We start from the raw sequence: 20620 nt of genomic DNA on the forward strand, positions 1-20620 counted from the left end.
CGTTGCCACCCCCATTCCTGACATGCAGTCGTTCCTTGAGAGTACACGGGAATGGTAGACGCTGCTCTCCGTCTGTCCGATAGATCAGGTCCTTCTCCGTCAGCACCCACACCAGAGTCCATCAGATCCTGTAGCACACAGGATTATATTGTTTTCCGTGCATGAACCCCTGTACTTATTCCTGTTAGACGCATACTGCTCCGATGTAAGTGCGCTTTTGTTTTTATAATAATAAACCAACGCGAGTTTCTAATTAGGATCCCACGCTCTAGTCTCCTTTGTATCTTGTACATGCACAGGAAATGTTACCAGTGTCGCCAGAACAGCCGCTTTAATTTATCCCAAAGGTGTTCTGTCGGATTTGAGGCCTGATTCACACCTATGCATTTTTAGTGCTTTTTTTGCATTTTGCTAAAGAAACCGCAAAAACAAGAACTGGATACATTTAAAGAAATCTAGATATGCAATAATCCTTAAAACCCCATAGATTGGCCTTCTTTGCACCCCAAGCTGGACCTGCAGCACCATTTCTAGCAGCCAGATCAAACTTTATTCTGAGAAATGTCAGAATGCAGAAGAGTCACCTTTTCTGCCCTCTGGCGGTGTTTGTGCTGTAGATAGCAGCCATTACTATTACCAGCTGACATGCAGGCAAAAAGAATGGACTATGAATTTTTAGATTTATCTGTTTATATGAAACGTCTCGATAACTAAAATCATGTTTTGTGGTTTAAAGTTTTTTTTGTGGAGTCCCTTGTTTTTCACGGTCATGCTTGTCTTATTTTTAAGAAACCTAATGATGATCGGCCCCTATTGATGGAACACCTTTGGGATGAATTCGAGCGGAGACTGAGCCAGGCCTTCTCATCCAACATCAGTGACTGACCTCACAAATGTGCTTCTGGAAGAATGGTCAAACATTCCCATAGACACGCTCCTAAACCTTGTGGACGGCCTTCCCAGAAGAGTTGAAGCTGTTATAGCTGCAAAGGGTGGGCCAATTCAATATTGAACCCTACGGACTAAGACTAGGATGCCATTAACCACTTAAGCCCCGGACCAATTTACAGCCAAAGGACCAAGCCCCTTTTTGCGATTCGGCACTGTCGCTTTAACTGACATTTGCGCGGTCGTGCGACGTGGCTCCCAAACAAAATTGTTATTTTTTTTCCCACAAATAGAGCTTTCTTTTGGTGGTATTTGATCACCTCTGCGGTTTTTATTTTTTGCGCTATAAGCAAAAATAGAGCGACAATTTTGAAAAAAAATGCAATATTTTTTACTTTTTGCTATAATAAATATCCCCAAAACATATATATAAAAACATTTTTTTTCCTCAGTTAAGGCCGATACGTATTCTTCTACATATTTTTGGTAAAAAAAAAAGAAAAATCGCAATTAGCAATTATTGATTAGTTTGCGCAAAAGTTAAAGTGTTTACAAAATAGGGGATAGTTTTATACTAGTAATGGCGGCAGACAGCGATTTTTATTGTGACTGCGACATTATGGTGGACACATTGGACATTTTTTGGGACCATTGTCATTTATACAGCAATCAGTGCTATTTAAATGCACCGATTCCTGTGTAAATGACACTGGCAGTGAAGGAGTTAACCACTAGGGGGCAGTGTAGGGGTTATGTATGACGTTAGGTGTTTTTTTTTATTGTAGGGGGGCGTGGCCTGGCATGTGACGTCACTGATTGTCTTTCCCTATATCAGGGAACAGACGATCAGTGACAGCCACACTAGGAAGCACAGGGAGAGGTTTGTTTACACAGACCTCTCCTCATTATACCACTACTATCTGTATGGCTGAACTCGCATCGCTCAGAGATCGGATGTGATTTGCACTGCAGTGCGGTGTGAATCACATCCGGGTCTCCCAGCCGCAGCAGTGTGAACCCAGCCTAAGTGGTTAAACTGGAAGATGGACATGTATGGGCTAAGTATGGTATAAAGTATTTGCATCATATATATCAGAACGGCAGGATGTCCACCTTTTCACAACTGCAGGAACAGTTTGATATACCCAGGACTTGGCATTTCCGATATGCTCTGTTGCATCAGGCGGCTGTAGCACGGTTTGGGGGGTGGGGAGGTTAGGGTTCAAAATACGGCTCTGGAGAGGATCCTGAAACGCATTTCCAGATACTATAGGGAGGTGGAACCTGGGAACCCTGGCTTGATTGCCAGGGCCAGGTCTCGCTGGGTGGCTGTTGTACCAGATGTTGTTTGAGGAGATGTGGAAGGAAGCTCTGGATACCTATCTTGTGTCCATCTCTTCCACAGATCAGATGATTCAGCTTAGACCCCTCCACCAGATGTACTATACACAGGCTAGATTGTTTCAAATGGACAAGAGAGACTCTGCAGTGTGTCACAAATGTATGAGGGTGGATGGAACCTTTATTCACATGGTATGGGAATGTCCAAGGATACGTCCCCTGTGGAATTTATACCTCCCTAACATGACTTATTTCCTTATGTAAGGGAGAAGCAATGTGAGGGCTCAAAAGTTCAAGTCCTGAGCTACTAGCCAGGCCTCAAGGGTTACTCGTCACCAGTTGCCCCGCCCCGTCCCATCCCCAATTCCACCCCTAAACCAACCTCATAAATTATCTCATGAAATGACACTTACATGTTTTATGCAGAATTAAGTTATAAATATTATTAAGAACTTTATCCATGCCCAAAAATGCAGCCTGCCTGTGCCCACCAGTGCAGCTTACCTGGGCAGGGGAAGAGAGAGAGAAGAGCCACCACCTGGTCAGAGTGCCGGTGTTCTGCCATATAGTGTCCTGCCATCATATAGTGTCCGCCCGTACTGCGCATGCGCAGTATGGAGCAGACGAAGCTTCGGAAAATCTCCGAAGCTGAACGGCGCCTGCGCCGTGAGTGGAGGTGGTAGCCCCACCATCCAAGCGGACATAGGGTTGTAAATATTAGAGGGCCCCTCGCGGTCGAGCTTTGCTCGCCATTCTTAGGGCTCGGCCTTGCTGCGCTCGGCTCTTTTATATTCCAACTCTATGTCCACTTGGATGGTGGTGATAGAACCTGGACTCACAGAGCAGGCGCCGTTCATCCTCAGCTAATTTCGGAATCTGTGTTGCTGTGTACTGCGCATGCGCCTAAAAAAAAATCCCATACATTTTCAACTATACTCCTGCATGCCTATTTGAAGATGGATTTTAGACCGAAATCCTGCTTCAATGTGCCACAACTGTTTCTTATAGATGTGGCACATTGCAGCGTGGCACTTTCATAAGGTGCAATGGCAGATGGAAATGCCTGCCAAAACACAACGCGCCTATTTTGTGACAATGCATATGGCGTCATCCTGCAGCAATTTCACCAGGCTTTGACAAGCGGCTGAAAAGCATTAAAAATGCGCCTCAACCACACGGCTTTGCCGCGCTGACATTGCCCATATGAAAGGGGCCTCAGTCCACAGAGTTTCACAAAGGAGAGCAAATCCAGTCCAAGCATGGAGGTTTAATCACAGCTTCCTACTACAGGAGACACAGAGGGGGCAGAACATGGAGTAACATACACAGCACACCAGGACCATGCTCCAGAGGCCAGACAGACAAGACACTGGCCTGAGAGAAGGGGCCTCTGGGAGGTAAGACAGGGGTTCATACATGTTCAATTCCCTGTAACAGATTTCTACAGAACTACATGAAGGCATCTTCCATCGCCATCCACTGAAGTGGAATGTGTTTCCAGGGTCTCACGTAATGGCGCCGTAAAAAAAGTCTTAAAAAGAATATCAGAGATAAAACCGTTGTTGTTAAAAAGCATTGAGAAGTTCAATATCAACCACAGTCCTTCAGTCACATTGTCCGATCCAAAAGGGACCGTTCCCTTGCGTGACACCGGTCTAGCAGTTAAGCAGCACTTGAATGAGGTCACTTCCTGTGATGTCATATCCTGGTGGTGGCTTGCCCGTCTACAGTGGGGTACAGCGCCTCCAGCTGGCTGAGGATTGTGGAGATGTGCGGCCTGTCTACGTGATTCACCACCATCATGGAGGAAAGGAGTGACTCCAGTCCTTGGGAGTACCTGTAAGAAAGGAAAACCCTTTTTGTGACAAGTAATAAATGGTGGAGCGTAATGATGCAGCAACTGTACTAGAACTGTCTGTGAAGGAAAAATGATCACAAAATAGACTAAGGCCCCTTTCACAATTGTGCGACCTTTCCTTTGACTTTGGACCTCAGTCGCATGACAAGTCATACTCCATGATTCCCAATGATAACCATTCATATCTGTGTGACTTTAAGTCTCACCGACTTCAAAAGTAGTCCCTGTACTACTTTGGTCTGACTTGCAAGTTGAGATCCATAGACCTCAAGTTTACACAGGCATTCCCTAAAATCACGTCAAATTTGCGGCTGCAAAATTGCGCGACTTTCAAGTCGTGGCAGTGCGAAAGGGGCCTTAAAAAAGGTAATACAACATTAAAGTTGTTCTAAAGGCAAATTTTTAAGGTTTTAAAAAAAATAACAAAACATCATATTTGCTTCCTCAAAAGTTTTGCACAGAGCAGCCCTGATCCTCCTCTTCTCGGGTCCCCTACCGGTGCTCCCGACCCTTCCCCACTGCCAAATGCCCACATAGCAAGCGGCTTGCTAAGGGGACACTTGTGTAGGTTCACTCCCGAGCCGACCCTGTATGTCCCATAAGTCAAACAGAGCATGGCTTGGCCCTGTTCTCGATCCCTCCTCGCTGGCTGTGATTGACAGCAGCAGAAGCCAATGGCTCTCCCTGCTGTCTTTGAGCCAATGAAGAGGGAGAGAGCCGAGCAAGCCTCTGCTCTTGTGCACATTGCTGGATCGAGATCAGGCCTGGGTTAGCCTAAGGCATTTTATCCAGATGCAGTGAATGCATTAAAAAGGTAAAAAAAAAAAAAATCTTCTGCTTTAGAACCACTCTAAAAATGACATTTAGTTTGATAAAGCACTTTGTGACAAATGATTGCCTTCGTGGCAGGATCATAAAAGACAACTATATGAAATCTACAGATTAAAAAACTGTGACAATTGCAATAACATGTTAACCACTTCCCGCCGGGAGGCCATCATACGGCATCCTGGACTTGAAGTGGAGATATCTGAATGACACCTGCAGCTGCAGGTGTCATTCAGATATCTTTTTTTTTTTCAGCCAGGGATTCCCTGCAATGTAAAAGCAACCATAGCGGCTGTTTATCCCCTCCCACCACCCTACAGTGCTTCTCACGGCTCGCCCGTGCGAACTGCGAAGAACGAAACAGTCGGCGGTGGCGGTTCTCCATAGAGCTGACCACGGAACAGATGGTCCCCGGCCATGTCTATGACCCTCGGAGGCGACGTCATGATGTCACTTCCAGCACTGGCAGGTTTAAACGCTGCTGTTTTCTTGCTGGGAAGCTTGAGATCATTTTATTTTTTTCATCTCAGACTTTCCAACATGGAGGAGAGATGTGGGGGACTTATAGATCCCAGATCTCTCTGTAAAGAGAAACGGTCATGCCCTATTCCTATTACAAGAAATGTTTACATTACATTACATTACAATTACATTACAATTTTCCTTGTAATAGGAATAAAAGTGATCCAATTTTTTTTTTTATAAATGCAAGTGCCCCTCTGTCCCCACAAACAAGAGCGAATGCATACGTAAGTCACGCTCGCATATGTAAACGGCGATCAAACCACACGTGTAAGGTATCGTTTACGAATGTTACAGCGAGAGCAATAATTCTAGCCGAAGATCTCGTCTGTAACTATAAACTGGTTACCTGTTAAAAAAAAAAAATAAAAAAAATTTTTTTTTTTTTAAACCTAGCCTAATGAAGTTTGGCGCTATCCCATGAGTGTGCGCAATTTTAAAGTGTGGAATGGAGGGGATTTTGCGGAGGTGTCTGTGGGATGCGAGCAGAATACGATTGGCAGGCAAGATGGTCGGCCTGCAGGTTCGTTGTAAGCCAGGTTGCCTGCACAGCGAGGGAACCTCTGAAGTACCTGGGGAGCGGGGCTCGGCCGGATGGCCCCCCACCATTGAGGAGCAGTAGCTCTGGGAAAACTTGCTGGCAGCATGTAGTGCAGCTGGGGGGATAGCTACATACCCCTCTGTAGGGGCGAAACTTCAGGCAGAGCCTTGAGGCTCAGATTGCTTCCCCTGCTCGCCCTCCTAAGGCCCCCTGGGCTGAATGGAATGCTGCTCAGGGAGGAAACACAAAACAACTGAGGCACAAAATTATAATGGTGGACTAATGTGTTTCCTGTTGCAGGAAGGAGGAGCCTATCTCTCGGGTGCTGCCCTGGAAGACAATTGGAGAAAACCTATATAATGTTTGGGGGCTCGAAGTAACTTTCTAGCAAAAACAAAACAAAACACTGGATAGACATACCGTATAGAAGAAACATTTCAGAATTGGTCTGGATAGCAAGTGGTTAATGATGCATAATGAATGGTTTATGCTAACCAGTGCTTTAGCAAACTAAATGTCATTCAGTTAGGGATTGTTACTAAATAAAAAAAAAAAAATATATATATATATATATATATATATATATATATATATATATATATATATATATATATATATATATATATATATATATATATATATATATATATATATATATATATATATATATATATATATATATATATATATATATATATATATATATATATATCTCTCAAAGCCTTGATCTCCATACACCCCCCCTCCCGGGAGCCTTGATCTCCATACACCCCCCCCTCCCGGGAGCCTTGATCTCCATACACCCCCCCCTCCCGGGGGCCTTGATCTCCATACACCCCCCCCTCCCGGGGGCCTTGATCTCCATACACCCCCCCTCCCGGGGGCCTTGATCTCCATACACCCCCCCTCCCGGGGGCCTTGATCTCCATACACCCCCCCTCCCGGGGGCCTTGATCTCCATACACCCCCCTCCCGGGAGCCTTGATCTCCATACTCCCCGGGACCTTGATCTCCATACACCCCCCTCCCGGGAGCCTTCATCTCCATACACCCCCCTCCCGGGAGCCTTCATCACCATACACCCCCCTCCCGGGAGCCTTCATCTCCATACACCCCCCTCCCGGGAGCCTTCATCTCCATACACCCCCCTCCCGGGAGTCTTCATCTCCATACACCCCCCTCCCGGGAGCCTTGATCTCCATACTCCCCCCTCCCGGGAGTCTTGATCTCCATACACCCCCCTCCCAGGAGCCCTGATCTCCATACTCCCCGGGACCTTGATCTCCATACACCCCCCTCCCGGGAGCCTTGATCTCCATACTACCCGGGACCTTGATCTCCATACACCCCCCTCCCGGGGGCCATGATCTCCATTCGCCCCCCTCCCGGGAGCCTTGATCTCCATACTACCCGGGACCTTGATCTCCATACACCCCCCTCCCGGGGGCCATGATCTCCATTCGCCCCCCTCCCGGGAGCCTTGATCTCCATACACCCCCCTCCCAGGAGCCCCGATCTCCATACTCCCCGGGACCTTGATCTCCATACACCCCCCTCCCGGGAGCCTTGATCTCCATACTACCCGGGACCTTGATCTCCATACACCCCCCTCCCGGGGACCATGATCTCCATTCGCCCCCCTCCCGGGAGCCTTGATCTCCATACACCCCCCTCCCGGGAGCCTTGATCTCCATACACCCCCCTCCCGGGAGCCTTGATCTCCATACACCCCCCTCCCGGGAGCCTTGATCTCCATACTCCCCCCTCTCGGGAGCCTTGATCTCCATACACCCCCCCCGCTCCTGGGAGCCTTGATCTCCATATTCCCAGGGACCTTGATCTCCATACACCCCTCTCCCGGGAGCCTTGATCTCCATACTCCCCGGGACCTTGATCTCCATACACCCCCCTCCCGGGGGCCTTGATCTTCATACACCCCCCTCCCGGGAGCCTCGATCTCCATACTCCCGGGACCTTGATCTCCATACACCCCCCTCCCGGGGGCCTTGATCCCCATACGCCCCCCTCCCGGGAGGCTTGATCTCCATACACCCCCCCCTCCCGGGAGCCTTGATCTCCATACTCCCCAGGACCTTGATCTCCATACACCCCCCTCCCGGGAGCCTTGATCTCCATACACCGCCCTCCCGGGGGCATTGATCTCTATACGCCCCCCTCCCGGGAGCCTTGATCTCCATATTCCCCGGGACCTTGATCTCCATACACCCCCCTCCCGGGAGCCTTCATCTCCATACACCCCCCTCCCGGGAGCCTTCATCTCCATACACCCCCCTCCCGGGAGCCTTCATCTCCATACTCCCCCCTCCCGGGAGCCTTCATCTCCATACTCCCCCCTCCCGGGAGCCTTCATCTCCATACTCCCCCCTCCCAGGAGCCCTGATCTCCATACTCCCCGGGACCTTGATCTCCATACACCCCCCTCCCGGGAGCCTTGATCTCCATACTACCCGGGACCTTGATCTCCATACACCCCCCTCCCGGGGGCCATGATCTCCATTCGCCCCCCTCCCGGGAGCCTTGATCTCCATACACCCCCCTCCCGGGAGCCTTGATCTCCATACACCCCCCTCCCGGGAGCCTTGATCTCCATACACCCCCCTCCCGGGAGCCTTGATCTCCATACTCCCCCCTCTCGGGAGCCTTGATCTCCATACACCCCCCCCTCCTGGGAGCCTTGATCTTCATATTCCCAGGGACCTTGATCTCCATACACCCCTCTCCCGGGAGCCTTGATCTCCATACTCCCCGGGACCTTGATCTCCATACACCCCCCTCCCGGGGGCCTTGATCTCCATACACCCCCCTCCCGGGGGCCTTGATCTCCATACACCCCCCTCCCGGGGGCCTTGATCTCCATACACCCCCCTCCCGGGAGCCTTGATCTCCATACACCCCCCTCCCGGGAGCCTTGATCTCCATACACCCCCCTCCCGGGAGCCTTGATCTCCATACACCCCCCTCCCGGGAGCCTTGATCTCCATACACCCCCCTCCCGGGAGCCTTGATCTCCATACACCCCCCTCCCGGGAGCCTTGATCTCCATACTCTCCCCTCTCGGGAGCCTTGATCTCCATACTCTCCCCTCTCGGGAGCCCTGATCTCCATACTCTCCCCTCTCGGGAGCCCTGATCTCCATACACCCCCCCTCCCGGGAGCCTTGATCTCCATACACCCCCCTCCCGGGAGCCTTGATCTCCATACCCCCCCCCCCCCTCCCGGGAGCCTTGATCTCCATACTCCCCGGGACATTGATCTTCATACACCCCCCTCCCGGGAGCCTTGATCTCCATACTCCCGGGACCTTGATCTCCATACACCCCCCTCCCGGGGGCCTTGATCTCCATACACCCCCCCTCCCGGGAGCCTTCATCTCCATACACCCCCCTCCCGGGAGCCTTCATCTCCATACACCCCCCTCCCGGGAGCCTTCATCTCCATACACCCCCCTCCCGGGAGCCTTCATCTCCATACACCCCCCTCCCGGGAGCCTTCATCTCCATACACCCCCCTCCCGGGAGCCTTCATCTCCATACACCCCCCTCCCGGGAGCCTTCATCTCCATACACCCCCCTCCCGGGAGCCTTCATCTCCATACACCCCCCTCCCGGGAGCCTTCATCTCCATACACCCCCCTCCCGGGAGCCTTCATCTCCATACACCCCCCTCCCGGGAGCCTTCATCTCCATACACCCCCCTCCCGGGAGCCTTCATCTCCATACTCCCCGGGACCTTGATCTCCATACACCCCCCTCCCGGGAGCCTTGATCTCCATACTCCCCCCCCCCTCCCGGGAGCCTTGATCTCCATACTCCCCCCTCCCGGGAGCCTTGATCTCCATACTCCCCGGGACCTTGATCTTCATACACCCCCCTCCCGGGAGCCTCGATCTCCATACTCCCGGGACCTTGATCTCCATACACCCCCCTCCCGGGAGGCTTGATCTCCATACACCCCCCCCTCCCGGGAGCCTTGATCTCCATACTCCCCAGGACCTTGATCTCCATACACCCCCCTCCCGGGGACCTTGATCTCCATACACCCCCCTCCCGGGAGCCTTGATCTCCATACACCCCCCTCCCGGGAGCCTTGATCTCCATACACCGCCCTCCCGGGGGCATTGATCTCTATACGCCCCCCTCCCGGGAGCCTTGATCTCCATATTCCCCGGGACCTTGATCTCCATACACCCCCCTCCCGGGAGCCTTCATCTCCATACACCCCCCTCCCGGGAGCCTTCATCTCCATACACCCCCCTCCCGGGAGCCTTCATCTCCATACACCCCCCTCCCGGGAGCCTTCATCTCCATACACCCCCCTCCCGGGAGTCTTGATCTCCATACTCCCCCCTCCCGGGAGTCTTGATCTCCATACACCCCCCTCCCAGGAGCCCTGATCTCCATACTCCCCGGGACCTTGATCTCCATACACCCCCCTCCCGGGAGCCTTGATCTCCATACTACCCGGGACCTTGATCTCCATTCGCCCCCCTCCCTCCCGGGAGCCTTGATCTCCATACTCCCCCCCCTCCCGGGAGCCTTGATCTCCATACTCCCCCCCTCCCGGGAGCCTTGATCTCCATACTCCCCCCTCTCGGGAGCCTTGATCTCCATACACCCCCCCCCTCCTGGGAGCCTTGATCTCCATATTCCCAGGGACCTTGATCTCCATACACCCCTCTCCCGGGAGCCTTGATCTCCATACTCCCCGGGACCTTGATCTCCATACACCCCCCTCCCGGGGGCCTTGATCTCCATACACCCCCCTCCCGGGGGCCTTGATCTCCATACACCCCCCTCCCGGGGGCCTTGATCTCCATACACCCCCCTCCCGGGGGCCTTGATCTCCATACACCCCCCTCCCGGGAGCCTTGATCTCCATACTCTCCCCTCTCGGGAGCCCTGATCTCCATACACCCCCCTCCCGGGAGCCTTGATCTCCATACTCCCCGGGACCTTGATCTCCATACACCCCCCTCCCGGGAGCCTTGATCTCCATACTCCCCCCCCCTCCCGGGAGCCTTGATCTCCATACTCCCCCCTCCCGGGAGCCTTGATCTCCATACTCCCCGGGAACTTGATCTTCATACACCCCCCTCCCGGGAGCCTCGATCTCCATACTCCCGGGACCTTGATCTCCATACACCCCCCTCCCGGGGGCCTTGATCCCCATACGCCCCCCTCCCGGGAGGCTTGATCTCCATACACCCCCCCCCCTCCCGGGAGCCTTGATCTCCATACTCCCCAGGACCTTGATCTCCATACACCCCCCTCCCGGGGACCTTGATCTCCATACACCCCCCTCCCAGGAGCCTTGATCTCCATACACCCCCCTCCCGGGAGCCTTGATCTCCATACACCGCCCTCCCGGGGGCATTGATCTCTATACGCCCCCCTCCCGGGAGCCTTGATCTCCATATTCCCCGGGACCTTGATCTCCAAACACCCCCCTCCCGGGAGCCTTCATCTCCATACACCCCCCTCCCGGGAGCCTTCATCTCCATACACCCCCCTCCCGGGAGCCTTGATCTCCATACTCCCCAGGACCTTGATCTCCATACACCCCCCTCCCGGGAGCCTTGATCTCCATACACCGCCCTCCCGGGGGCATTGATCTCTATACGCCCCCCTCCCGGGAGCCTTGATCTCCATATTCCCCGGGACCTTGATCTCCATACACCCCCCTCCCGGGAGCCTTCATCTCCATACACCCCCCTCCCGGGAGCCTTCATCTCCATACACCCCCCTCCCGGGAGCCTTCATCTCCATACTCCCCCCTCCCGGGAGCCTTCATCTCCATACTCCCCCCTCCCAGGAGCCCTGATCTCCATACTCCCCGGGACCTTGATCTCCATACACCCCCCTCCCGGGAGCCTTGATCTCCATACTACCCGGGACCTTGATCTCCATACACCCCCCTCCCGGGGGCCATGATCTCCATTCGCCCCCCTCCCGGGAGCCTTGATCTCCATACACCCCCCTCCCGGGAGCCTTGATCTCCATACACCCCCCTCCCGGGAGCCTTGATCTCCATACACCCCCCTCCCGGGAGCCTTGATCTCCATACTCCCCCCTCTCGGGAGCCTTGATCTCCATACTCCCCCCTCTCGGGAGCCTTGATCTCCATACACCCCCCCCTCCTGGGAGCCTTGATCTTCATATTCCCAGGGACCTTGATCTCCATACACCCCTCTCCCGGGAGCCTTGATCTCCATACTCCCCGGGACCTTGATCTCCATACACCCCCCTCCCGGGGGCCTTGATCTCCATACACCCCCCTCCCGGGGGCCTTGATCTCCATACACCCCCCTCCCGGGGGCCTTGATCTCCATACACCCCCCTCCCGGGAGCCTTGATCTCCATACACCCCCCTCCCGGGAGCCTTGATCTCCATACACCCCCCTCCCGGGAGCCTTGATCTCCATACACCCCCCTCCCGGGAGCCTTGATCTCCATACACCCCCCTCCCGGGAGCCTTGATCTCCATACTCTCCCCTCTCGGGAGCCTTGATCTCCATACTCTCCCCTCTCGGGAGCCCTGATCTCCATACTCTCCCCTCTCGGGAGCCCTGATCTCCATACACCCCCCCTCCCGGGAGCCTTCATCTCCATACACCCCCCTCCCGGGAGCCTTGATCTCCATACCCCCCCCCCCTCCCGGGAGCCTTGATCTCCATACTCCCCGGGACATTGATCTTCATACACCCCCCTCCCGGGAGCCTTGATCTCCATACTCCCGGGACCTTGATCTCCATACACCCCCCTCCCGGGGGCCTTGATCTCCATACACCCCCCCTCCCGGGAGCCTTCATCTCCATACACCCCCCTCCCGGGAGCCTTCATCTCCATACACCCCCCTCCCGGGAGCCTTCATCTCCATACACCCCCCTCCCGGGAGCCTTCATCTCCATACACCCCCCTCCCGGGAGCCTTCATCTCCATACACCCCCCTCCCGGGAGCCTTCATCTCCATACACCCCCCTCCCGGGAGCCTTCATCTCCATACACCCCCCTCCCGGGAGCCTTCATCTCCATACACCCCCCTCCCGGGAGCCTTCATCTCCATACACCCCCCTCCCGGGAGCCTTCATCTCCATACACCCCCCTCCCGGGAGCCTTCATCTCCATACACCCCCCTCCCGGGAGCCTTCATCTCCATACTCCCCGGGACCTTGATCTCCATACACCCCCCTCCCGGGAGCCTTGATCTCCATACTCCCCCCCCCTCCCGGGAGCCTTGATCTCCATACTCCCCCCTCCCGGGAGCCTTGATCTCCATACTCCCCGGGACCTTGATCTTCATACACCCCCCTCCCGGGAGCCTCGATCTCCATACTCCCGGGACCTTGATCTCCATACACCCCCCTCCCGGGGGCCTTGATCCCCATACGCCCCCCTCCCGGGAGGCTTGATCTCCATACACCCCCCCCTCCCGGGAGCCTTGATCTCCATACTCCCCAGGACCTTGATCTCCATACACCCCCCTCCCGGGGACCTTGATCTCCATACACCCCCCTCCCGGGAGCCTTGATCTCCATACACCCCCCTCCCGGGAGCCTTGATCTCCATACACCGCCCTCCCGGGGGCATTGATCTCTATACGCCCCCCTCCCGGGAGCCTTGATCTCCATATTCCCCGGGACCTTGATCTCCATACACCCCCCTCCCGGGAGCCTTCATCTCCATACACCCCCCTCCCGGGAGCCTTCATCTCCATACACCCCCCTCCCGGGAGCCTTCATCTCCATACACCCCCCTCCCGGGAGCCTTCATCTCCATACACCCCCCTCCCGGGAGCCTTCATCTCCATACACCCCCCTCCCGGGAGTCTTGATCTCCATACTCCCCCCTCCCGGGAGTCTTGATCTCCATACACCCCCCTCCCAGGAGCCCTGATCTCCATACTCCCCGGGACCTTGATCTCCATACACCCCCCTCCCGGGAGCCTTGATCTCCATACTACCCGGGACCTTGATCTCCATTCGCCCCCCTCCCTCCCGGGAGCCTTGATCTCCATACTCCCCCCCCTCCCGGGAGCCTTGATCTCCATACTCCCCCCCTCCCGGGAGCCTTGATCTCCATACTCCCCCCTCTCGGGAGCCTTGATCTCCATACACCCCCCCCCTCCTGGGAGCCTTGATCTCCATATTCCCAGGGACCTTGATCTCCATACACCCCTCTCCCGGGAGCCTTGATCTCCATACTCCCCGGGACCTTGATCTCCATACACCCCCCTCCCGGGGGCCTTGATCTCCATACACCCCCCTCCCGGGGGCCTTGATCTCCATACACCCCCCTCCCGGGGGCCTTGATCTCCATACACCCCCCTCCCGGGGGCCTTGATCTCCATACACCCCCCTCCCGGGGGCCTTGATCTCCATACACCCCCCTCCCGGGAGCCTTGATCTCCATACTCTCCCCTCTCGGGAGCCCTGATCTCCATACACCCCCCTCCCGGGAGCCTTGATCTCCATACTCCCCGGGACCTTGATCTCCATACACCCCCCTCCCGGGAGCCTTGATCTCCATACTCCCCCCCCCTCCCGGGAGCCTTGATCTCCATACTCCCCCCTCCCGGGAGCCTTGATCTCCATACTCCCCGGGAACTTGATCTTCATACACCCCCCTCCCGGGAGCCTCGATCTCCATACTCCCGGGACCTTGATCTCCATACACCCCCCTCCCGGGGGCCTTGATCCCCATACGCCCCCCTCCCGGGAGGCTTGATCTCCATACACCCCCCCCCTCCCGGGAGCCTTGATCTCCATACTCCCCAGGACCTTGATCTCCATACACCCCCCTCCCGGGGACCTTGATCTCCATACACCCCCCTCCCAGGAGCCTTGATCTCCATACACCCCCCTCCCGGGAGCCTTGATCTCCATACACCGCCCTCCCGGGGGCATTGATCTCTATACGCCCCCCTCCCGGGAGCCTTGATCTCCATATTCCCCGGGACCTTGATCTCCAAACACCCCCCTCCCGGGAGCCTTCATCTCCATACACCCCCCTCCCGGGAGCCTTCATCTCCATACACCCCCCTCCCGGGAGTCTTGATCTCCATACTCCCCCCTCCCGGGAGTCTTGATCTCCATACACCCCCCTCCCAGGAGCCCTGATCTCCATACTCCCCGGGACCTTGATCTCCATACACCCCCCTCCCGGGAGCCTTGATCTCCATACTACCCGGGACCTTGATCTCCATTCGCCTCCCGGGAGCCTTGATCTCCATACTCCCCCCCCCCTCCCGGGAGCCTTGATCTCCATACTGCCCCCCTCCCGGGAGCCTTGATCTCCATACTGCCCCCCTCCCGGGAGCCTTGATCTCCATACTCCCCCCTCTCGGGAGCCTTGATCTCCATACACCCCCCCCCTCCTGGGAGCCTTGATCTCCATATTCCCAGGGACCTTGATCTCCATACACCCCTCTCCCGGGAGCCTTGATCTCCATACTCCCCGGGACCTTGATCTCCATACACCCCCCTCCCGGGGGCCTTGATCTCCATACACCCCCCTCCCGGGGGCCTTGATCTCCATACACCCCCCTCCCGGGGGCCTTGATCTCCATACACCCCCCTCCCGGGGGCCTTGATCTCCATACACCCCCCTCCCGGGGGCCTTGATCTCCATACACCCCCCTCCCGGGAGCCTTGATCTCCATACTCTCCCCTCTCGGGAGCCCTGATCTCCATACACCCCCCCTCCCGGGAGCCTTGATCTCCATACTCCCCGGGACCTTGATCTCCATACACCCCCCTCCCGGGAGCCTTGATCTCCATACTCCCCCCCCCCTCCCGGGAGCCTTGATCTCCATACTCCCCCCTCCCGGGAGCCTTGATCTCCATACTCCCCGGGACCTTGATCTTCATACACCCCCCTCTCGGGAGCCTCGATCTCCATACTCCCGGGACCTTGATCTCCATACACCCCCCTCCCGGGGGCCTTGATCCCCATACGCCCCCCTCCCGGGAGGCTTGATCTCCATACACCCCCCCCTCCCGGGAGCCTTGATCTCCATACTCCCCAGGACCTTGATCTCCATACACCCCCCTCCCGGGGACCTTGATCTCCATACACCCCCCTCCCGGGAGCCTTGATCTCCATACACCCCCCTCCCGGGAGCCTTGATCTCCATACACCGCCCTCCCGGGGGCATTGATCTCTATACGCCCCCCTCCCGGGAGCCTTGATCTCCATATTCCCCGGGACATTGATCTCCATACACCCCCCTCCCGGGGGCCTTGATCTCCATACACCCCCCTCCCGGGAGCCTTGATCTCCATACTCCCCGGGACCTTGATCTCCATACACCGCCCTCCCGGGGGCCTTGATCTCTATACGCCCCCCTCCCGGGAGCCTTGATCTCCATACTCCCCGGGACCTTGATCTCCATACGCCCCCCTCCCGGGAGCCTTGATCTCCATGCTCCCCGGGAGCCTTGATCTCCATACGCCCCCCCTCCCGGGAGCCTTGATCTCCATACGCCCCCCCTCCCGGGAGCCTTGATCTCCATACGCCCCCCCTCCCGGGAGCCTTGATCTCCATACGCCCCCCCTCCCGGGAGCCTTGATCTCCATACGCTCCCCCTCCCGGGAGCCTTGATCTCCATACGCCCCCCCTCCCGGGAGCCTTGATCTCCATACGCCCCCCCTCCCGGGAGCCTTGATCTCCATACGCCCCCCCTCCCGGGAGCCTTGATCTCCATACGCCCCCCCCTCCCGGGAGCCTTGATCTCCATACGCCCCCCCTCCCGGGAGCCTTGATCTCCATACGCCCCCCCTCCCGGGAGCCTTGATCTCCATACGCCCCCCCTCCCGGGAGCCTTGATCTCCATACGCCCCCCCTCCCGGGAGCCTTGATCTCCATACGCCCCCCCTCCCGGGAGCCTTGATCTCCATACGCCCCCCCTCCCGGGAGCCTTGATCTCCATACGCCCCCCCTCCCGGGAGCCTTGATCTCCATACGCCCCCCCTCCCGGGAGCCTTGATCTCCATACGCCCCCCCTCCCGGGAGCCTTGATCTCCATACGCCCCCCCTCCCGGGAGCCTTGATCTCCATACGCCCCCCCTCCCGGGAGCCTTGATCTCCATACTCCCCCCTCCCGGGAGCCTCTCGGGAGCCTTGATCTCCATACTCCCCCCCTCTCGGGAGCCTTGATCTCCATACACCCCCCTCCCGGGAGCCTTGATCTCCATACGCCCCCCCCTCCCGGGAGCCTTGATCTCCATACGCCCCCCCCCTCCCGGGAGCCTTGATCTCCATACGCCCCCCCCCTCCCGGGAGCCTTGATCTCCATACGCCCCCCCCCTCCCGGGAGCCTTGATCTCCATACACCCCTCTCCCGGGAGCCTTGATCTCCATACGCCCCCCCCTCCCGGGAGCCTTGATCTCCATACGCCCCCCCCTCCCGGGAGCCTTGATCTCCATACGCCCCCCCCTCCCGGGAGCCTTGATCTCCATACGCCCCCCCTCCCGGGAGCCTTGATCTCCATACGCCCCCCCCTCCCGGGAGCCTTGATCTCCATACGCCCCCCCCTCCCGGGAGCCTTGATCTCCATACGCCCCCCCCTCCCGGGAGCCTTGATCTCCATACGCCCCCCCCTCCCGGGAGCCTTGATCTCCATACGCCCCCCCCTCCCGGGAGCCTTGATCTCCATACGCCCCCCCCTCCCGGGAGCCTTGATCTCCATACGCCCCCCCCTCCCGGGAGCCTTGATCTCCATACGCCCCCCCCTCCCGGGAGCCTTGATCTCCATACGCCCCCCTCCCGGGAGCCTTGATCTCCATACGCCCCCCTCCCGGGAGCCTTGATCTCCATACGCCCCCCCTCCCGGGAGCCTTGATCTCCATACGCCCCCCCTCCCGGGAGCCTTCATCTCCATACGCCCCCCCTCCCGGGAGCCTTCATCTCCATACGCCCCCCCTCCCGGGAGCCTTGATCTCCATACGCCCCCCCTCCCGGGAGCCTTGATCTCCATACGCCCCCCCTCCCGGGAGCCTTCATCTCCATACGCCCCCCCTCCCGGGAGCCTTCATCTCCATACACCCCCCTCCCGGGAGCCTTCATCTCCATACACCCACCTCCCGGGAGCCTTCATCTCCATACACCCCCCTCCCGGGAGCCTTCATCTCCATACACCCCCCTCCCGGGAGCCTTCATCTCCATACACCCCCCTCCCGGGAGCCTTCATCTCCATACACCCCCCTCCCGGGAGCCTTCATCTCCATACACCCCCCTCCCGGGAGCCTTCATCTCCATACACCCCCCTCCCGGGAGCCTTCATCTCCATACACCCCCCTCCCGGGAGCCTTCATCTCCATACACCCCCCTCCCGGGAGCCTTCATCTCCATACACCCCCCTCCCGGGAGCCTTCATCTCCATACACCCCCCTCCCGGGAGCCTTCATCTCCATACACCCCCCTCCCGGGAGCCTTCATCTCCATACACCCCCCTCCCGGGAGCCTTCATCTCCATACACCCCCCTCCCGGGAGCCTTCATCTCCATACACCCCCCTCCCGGGAGCCTTCATCTCCATACACCCCCCTCCCGGGAGCCTTCATCTCCATACACCCCCCTCCCGGGAGCCTTCATCTCCATACACCCCCCTCCCGGGAGTCTTGATCTCCATACTCCCCCCTCCCGGGAGTCTTGATCTCCATACACCCCCCTCCCGGGAGTCTTGATCTCCATACACCCCCCTCCCGGGAGTCTTGATCTCCATACACCCCCCTCCCAGGAGCCCTGATCTCCATACTCCCCGGGACCTTGATCTCCATACACCCCCCTCCCGGGAGCCTTGATCTCCATACTACCCGGGACCTTGATCTCCATTCGCCCCCCTCCCGGGAGCCTTGATCTCCATACTTCCCCCCCCCCCCCCTCCCGGGAGCCTTCATCTCCATACACCCCCCTCCCGGGAGCCTTCATCTCCATACACCCCCCTCCCGGGAGCCTTCCTCTCCATACACCCCCCTCCCGGGAGCCTTCATCTCCATACACCCCCCTCCCGGGAGCCTTCATCTCCATACACCCCCCTCCCGGGAGCCTTCATCTCCATACACCCCCCTCCCGGGAGTCTTGATCTCCATACTCCCCCCTCCCGGGAGTCTTGATCTCCATACACCCCCCTCCCGGGAGTCTTGATCTCCATACACCCCCCTCCCGGGAGTCTTGATCTCCATACACCCCCCTCCCAGGAGCCCTGATCTCCATACTCCCCGGGACCTTGATCTCCATACTCCCCCCTCCCGGGAGCCTTGATCTCCATACTACCCGGGACCTTGATCTCCATTCGCCCCCCTCCCTCCCGGGAGCCTTGATCTCCATACTCCCCCCCCTCCCGGGAGCCTTGATCTCCATACTCCCCCCCTCCCGGGAGCCTTGATCTCCATACTCCCCCCTCTCGGGAGCCTTGATCTCCATACACCCCCCCCCTCCTGGGAGCCTTGATCTCCATATTCCCAGGGACCTTGATCTCCATACACCCCTCTCCCGGGAGCCTTGATCTCCATACTACCCGGGACCTTGATCTCCATTCGCCCCCCTCCCTCCCGGGAGCCTTGATCTCCATACTCCCCCCCCCTCCCGGGAGCCTTGATCTCCATACTCCCCCCCTCCCGGGAGCCTTGATCTCCATACTCCCCCCCTCCCGGGAGCCTTGATCTCCATACTCCCCCCTCTCGGGAGCCTTGATCTCCATACACCCCCCCCCTCCTGGGAGCCTTGATCTCCATATTCCCAGGGACCTTGATCTCCATACACCCCTCTCCCGGGAGCCTTGATCTCCATACTCCCCGGGCCCCTGATCTCCATACACCCCCCTCCCGGGGGCCTTGATCTCCATACACCCCCCTCCCGGGGGCCTTGATCTCCATACACCCCCCTCCCGGGGGCCTTGATCTCCATACACACCCCTCCCGGGGGCCTTGATCTCCATACACCCCCCTCCCGGGGGCCTTGATCTCCAAACACCCCCCTCCCGGGAGCCTTGATCTCCATACACCCCCCTCCGGGAGCCTTGATCTCCATACACCCCCCACTCAGGAGCCTTGATCTCCATACTCTCCCCTCTCGGGAGCCCTGATCTCCATACACCCCCCCTCCCGGGAGCCTTGATCTCCATACTCCCCGGGACCTTGATCTCCATACACCCCCCTCCCGGGAGCCTTGATCTCCATACTCCCCCCCCCCCTCCCGGGAGCCTTAATTTCCATACTCCCCCCTCCCGGGAGCCTTGATCTCCATACTCCCCGGGACCTTGATCTTCATACACCCCCCTCCCGGGAGCCTTGATCTCCATACTCCCGGGACCTTGATCTCCATACACCCCCCTCCCGGGGGCCTTGATCCCCATACGCCCCCCTCCCGGGAGGCTTGATCTCCATACACCCCCCCTCCCGGGAGCCTTGACCTCCATACTCCCCAGGACCTTGATCTCCATACACCCCCCTCCCGGGGACCTTGATCTCCATACACCCCCCTCCCGGGAGCCTTGATCTCCATACTCCCCGGGACCTTGATCTCCAAACACCGCCCTCCCGGGGGCATTGATCTCTATACGCCCCCCTCCCGGGAGCCTTGATCTCCATACTCCCCGGGACATTGATCTCCATACACCCCCCT

General features: G+C 57.7%; 1 protein-coding gene across 1 annotated transcript in view; it reads right to left on the minus strand.

The window, feature by feature from the left end:
- Positions 1-3476: 3476 nt before the first annotated feature.
- STK16 (serine/threonine kinase 16) overlaps positions 3477-20620 on the minus strand; it is a 46119-nt gene continuing 28975 nt past the window's right edge. The window contains exon 8 of the mRNA XM_077447856.1: positions 3477-4066. Within this exon, the coding sequence (XP_077303982.1) occupies positions 3928-4066 (139 nt within the window). The 3' untranslated portion in view covers positions 3477-3927. The remainder of the gene's footprint in view (positions 4067-20620) is intronic.

Source organism: Lithobates pipiens, unplaced genomic scaffold (genome assembly GCF_037356315.1).
Source record: "Lithobates pipiens isolate NorthernLeopardFrog02 unplaced genomic scaffold, aLitPip1_a1.2 Scaffold_22, whole genome shotgun sequence".
NCBI lineage: Eukaryota > Metazoa > Chordata > Amphibia > Anura > Ranidae > Lithobates > Lithobates pipiens.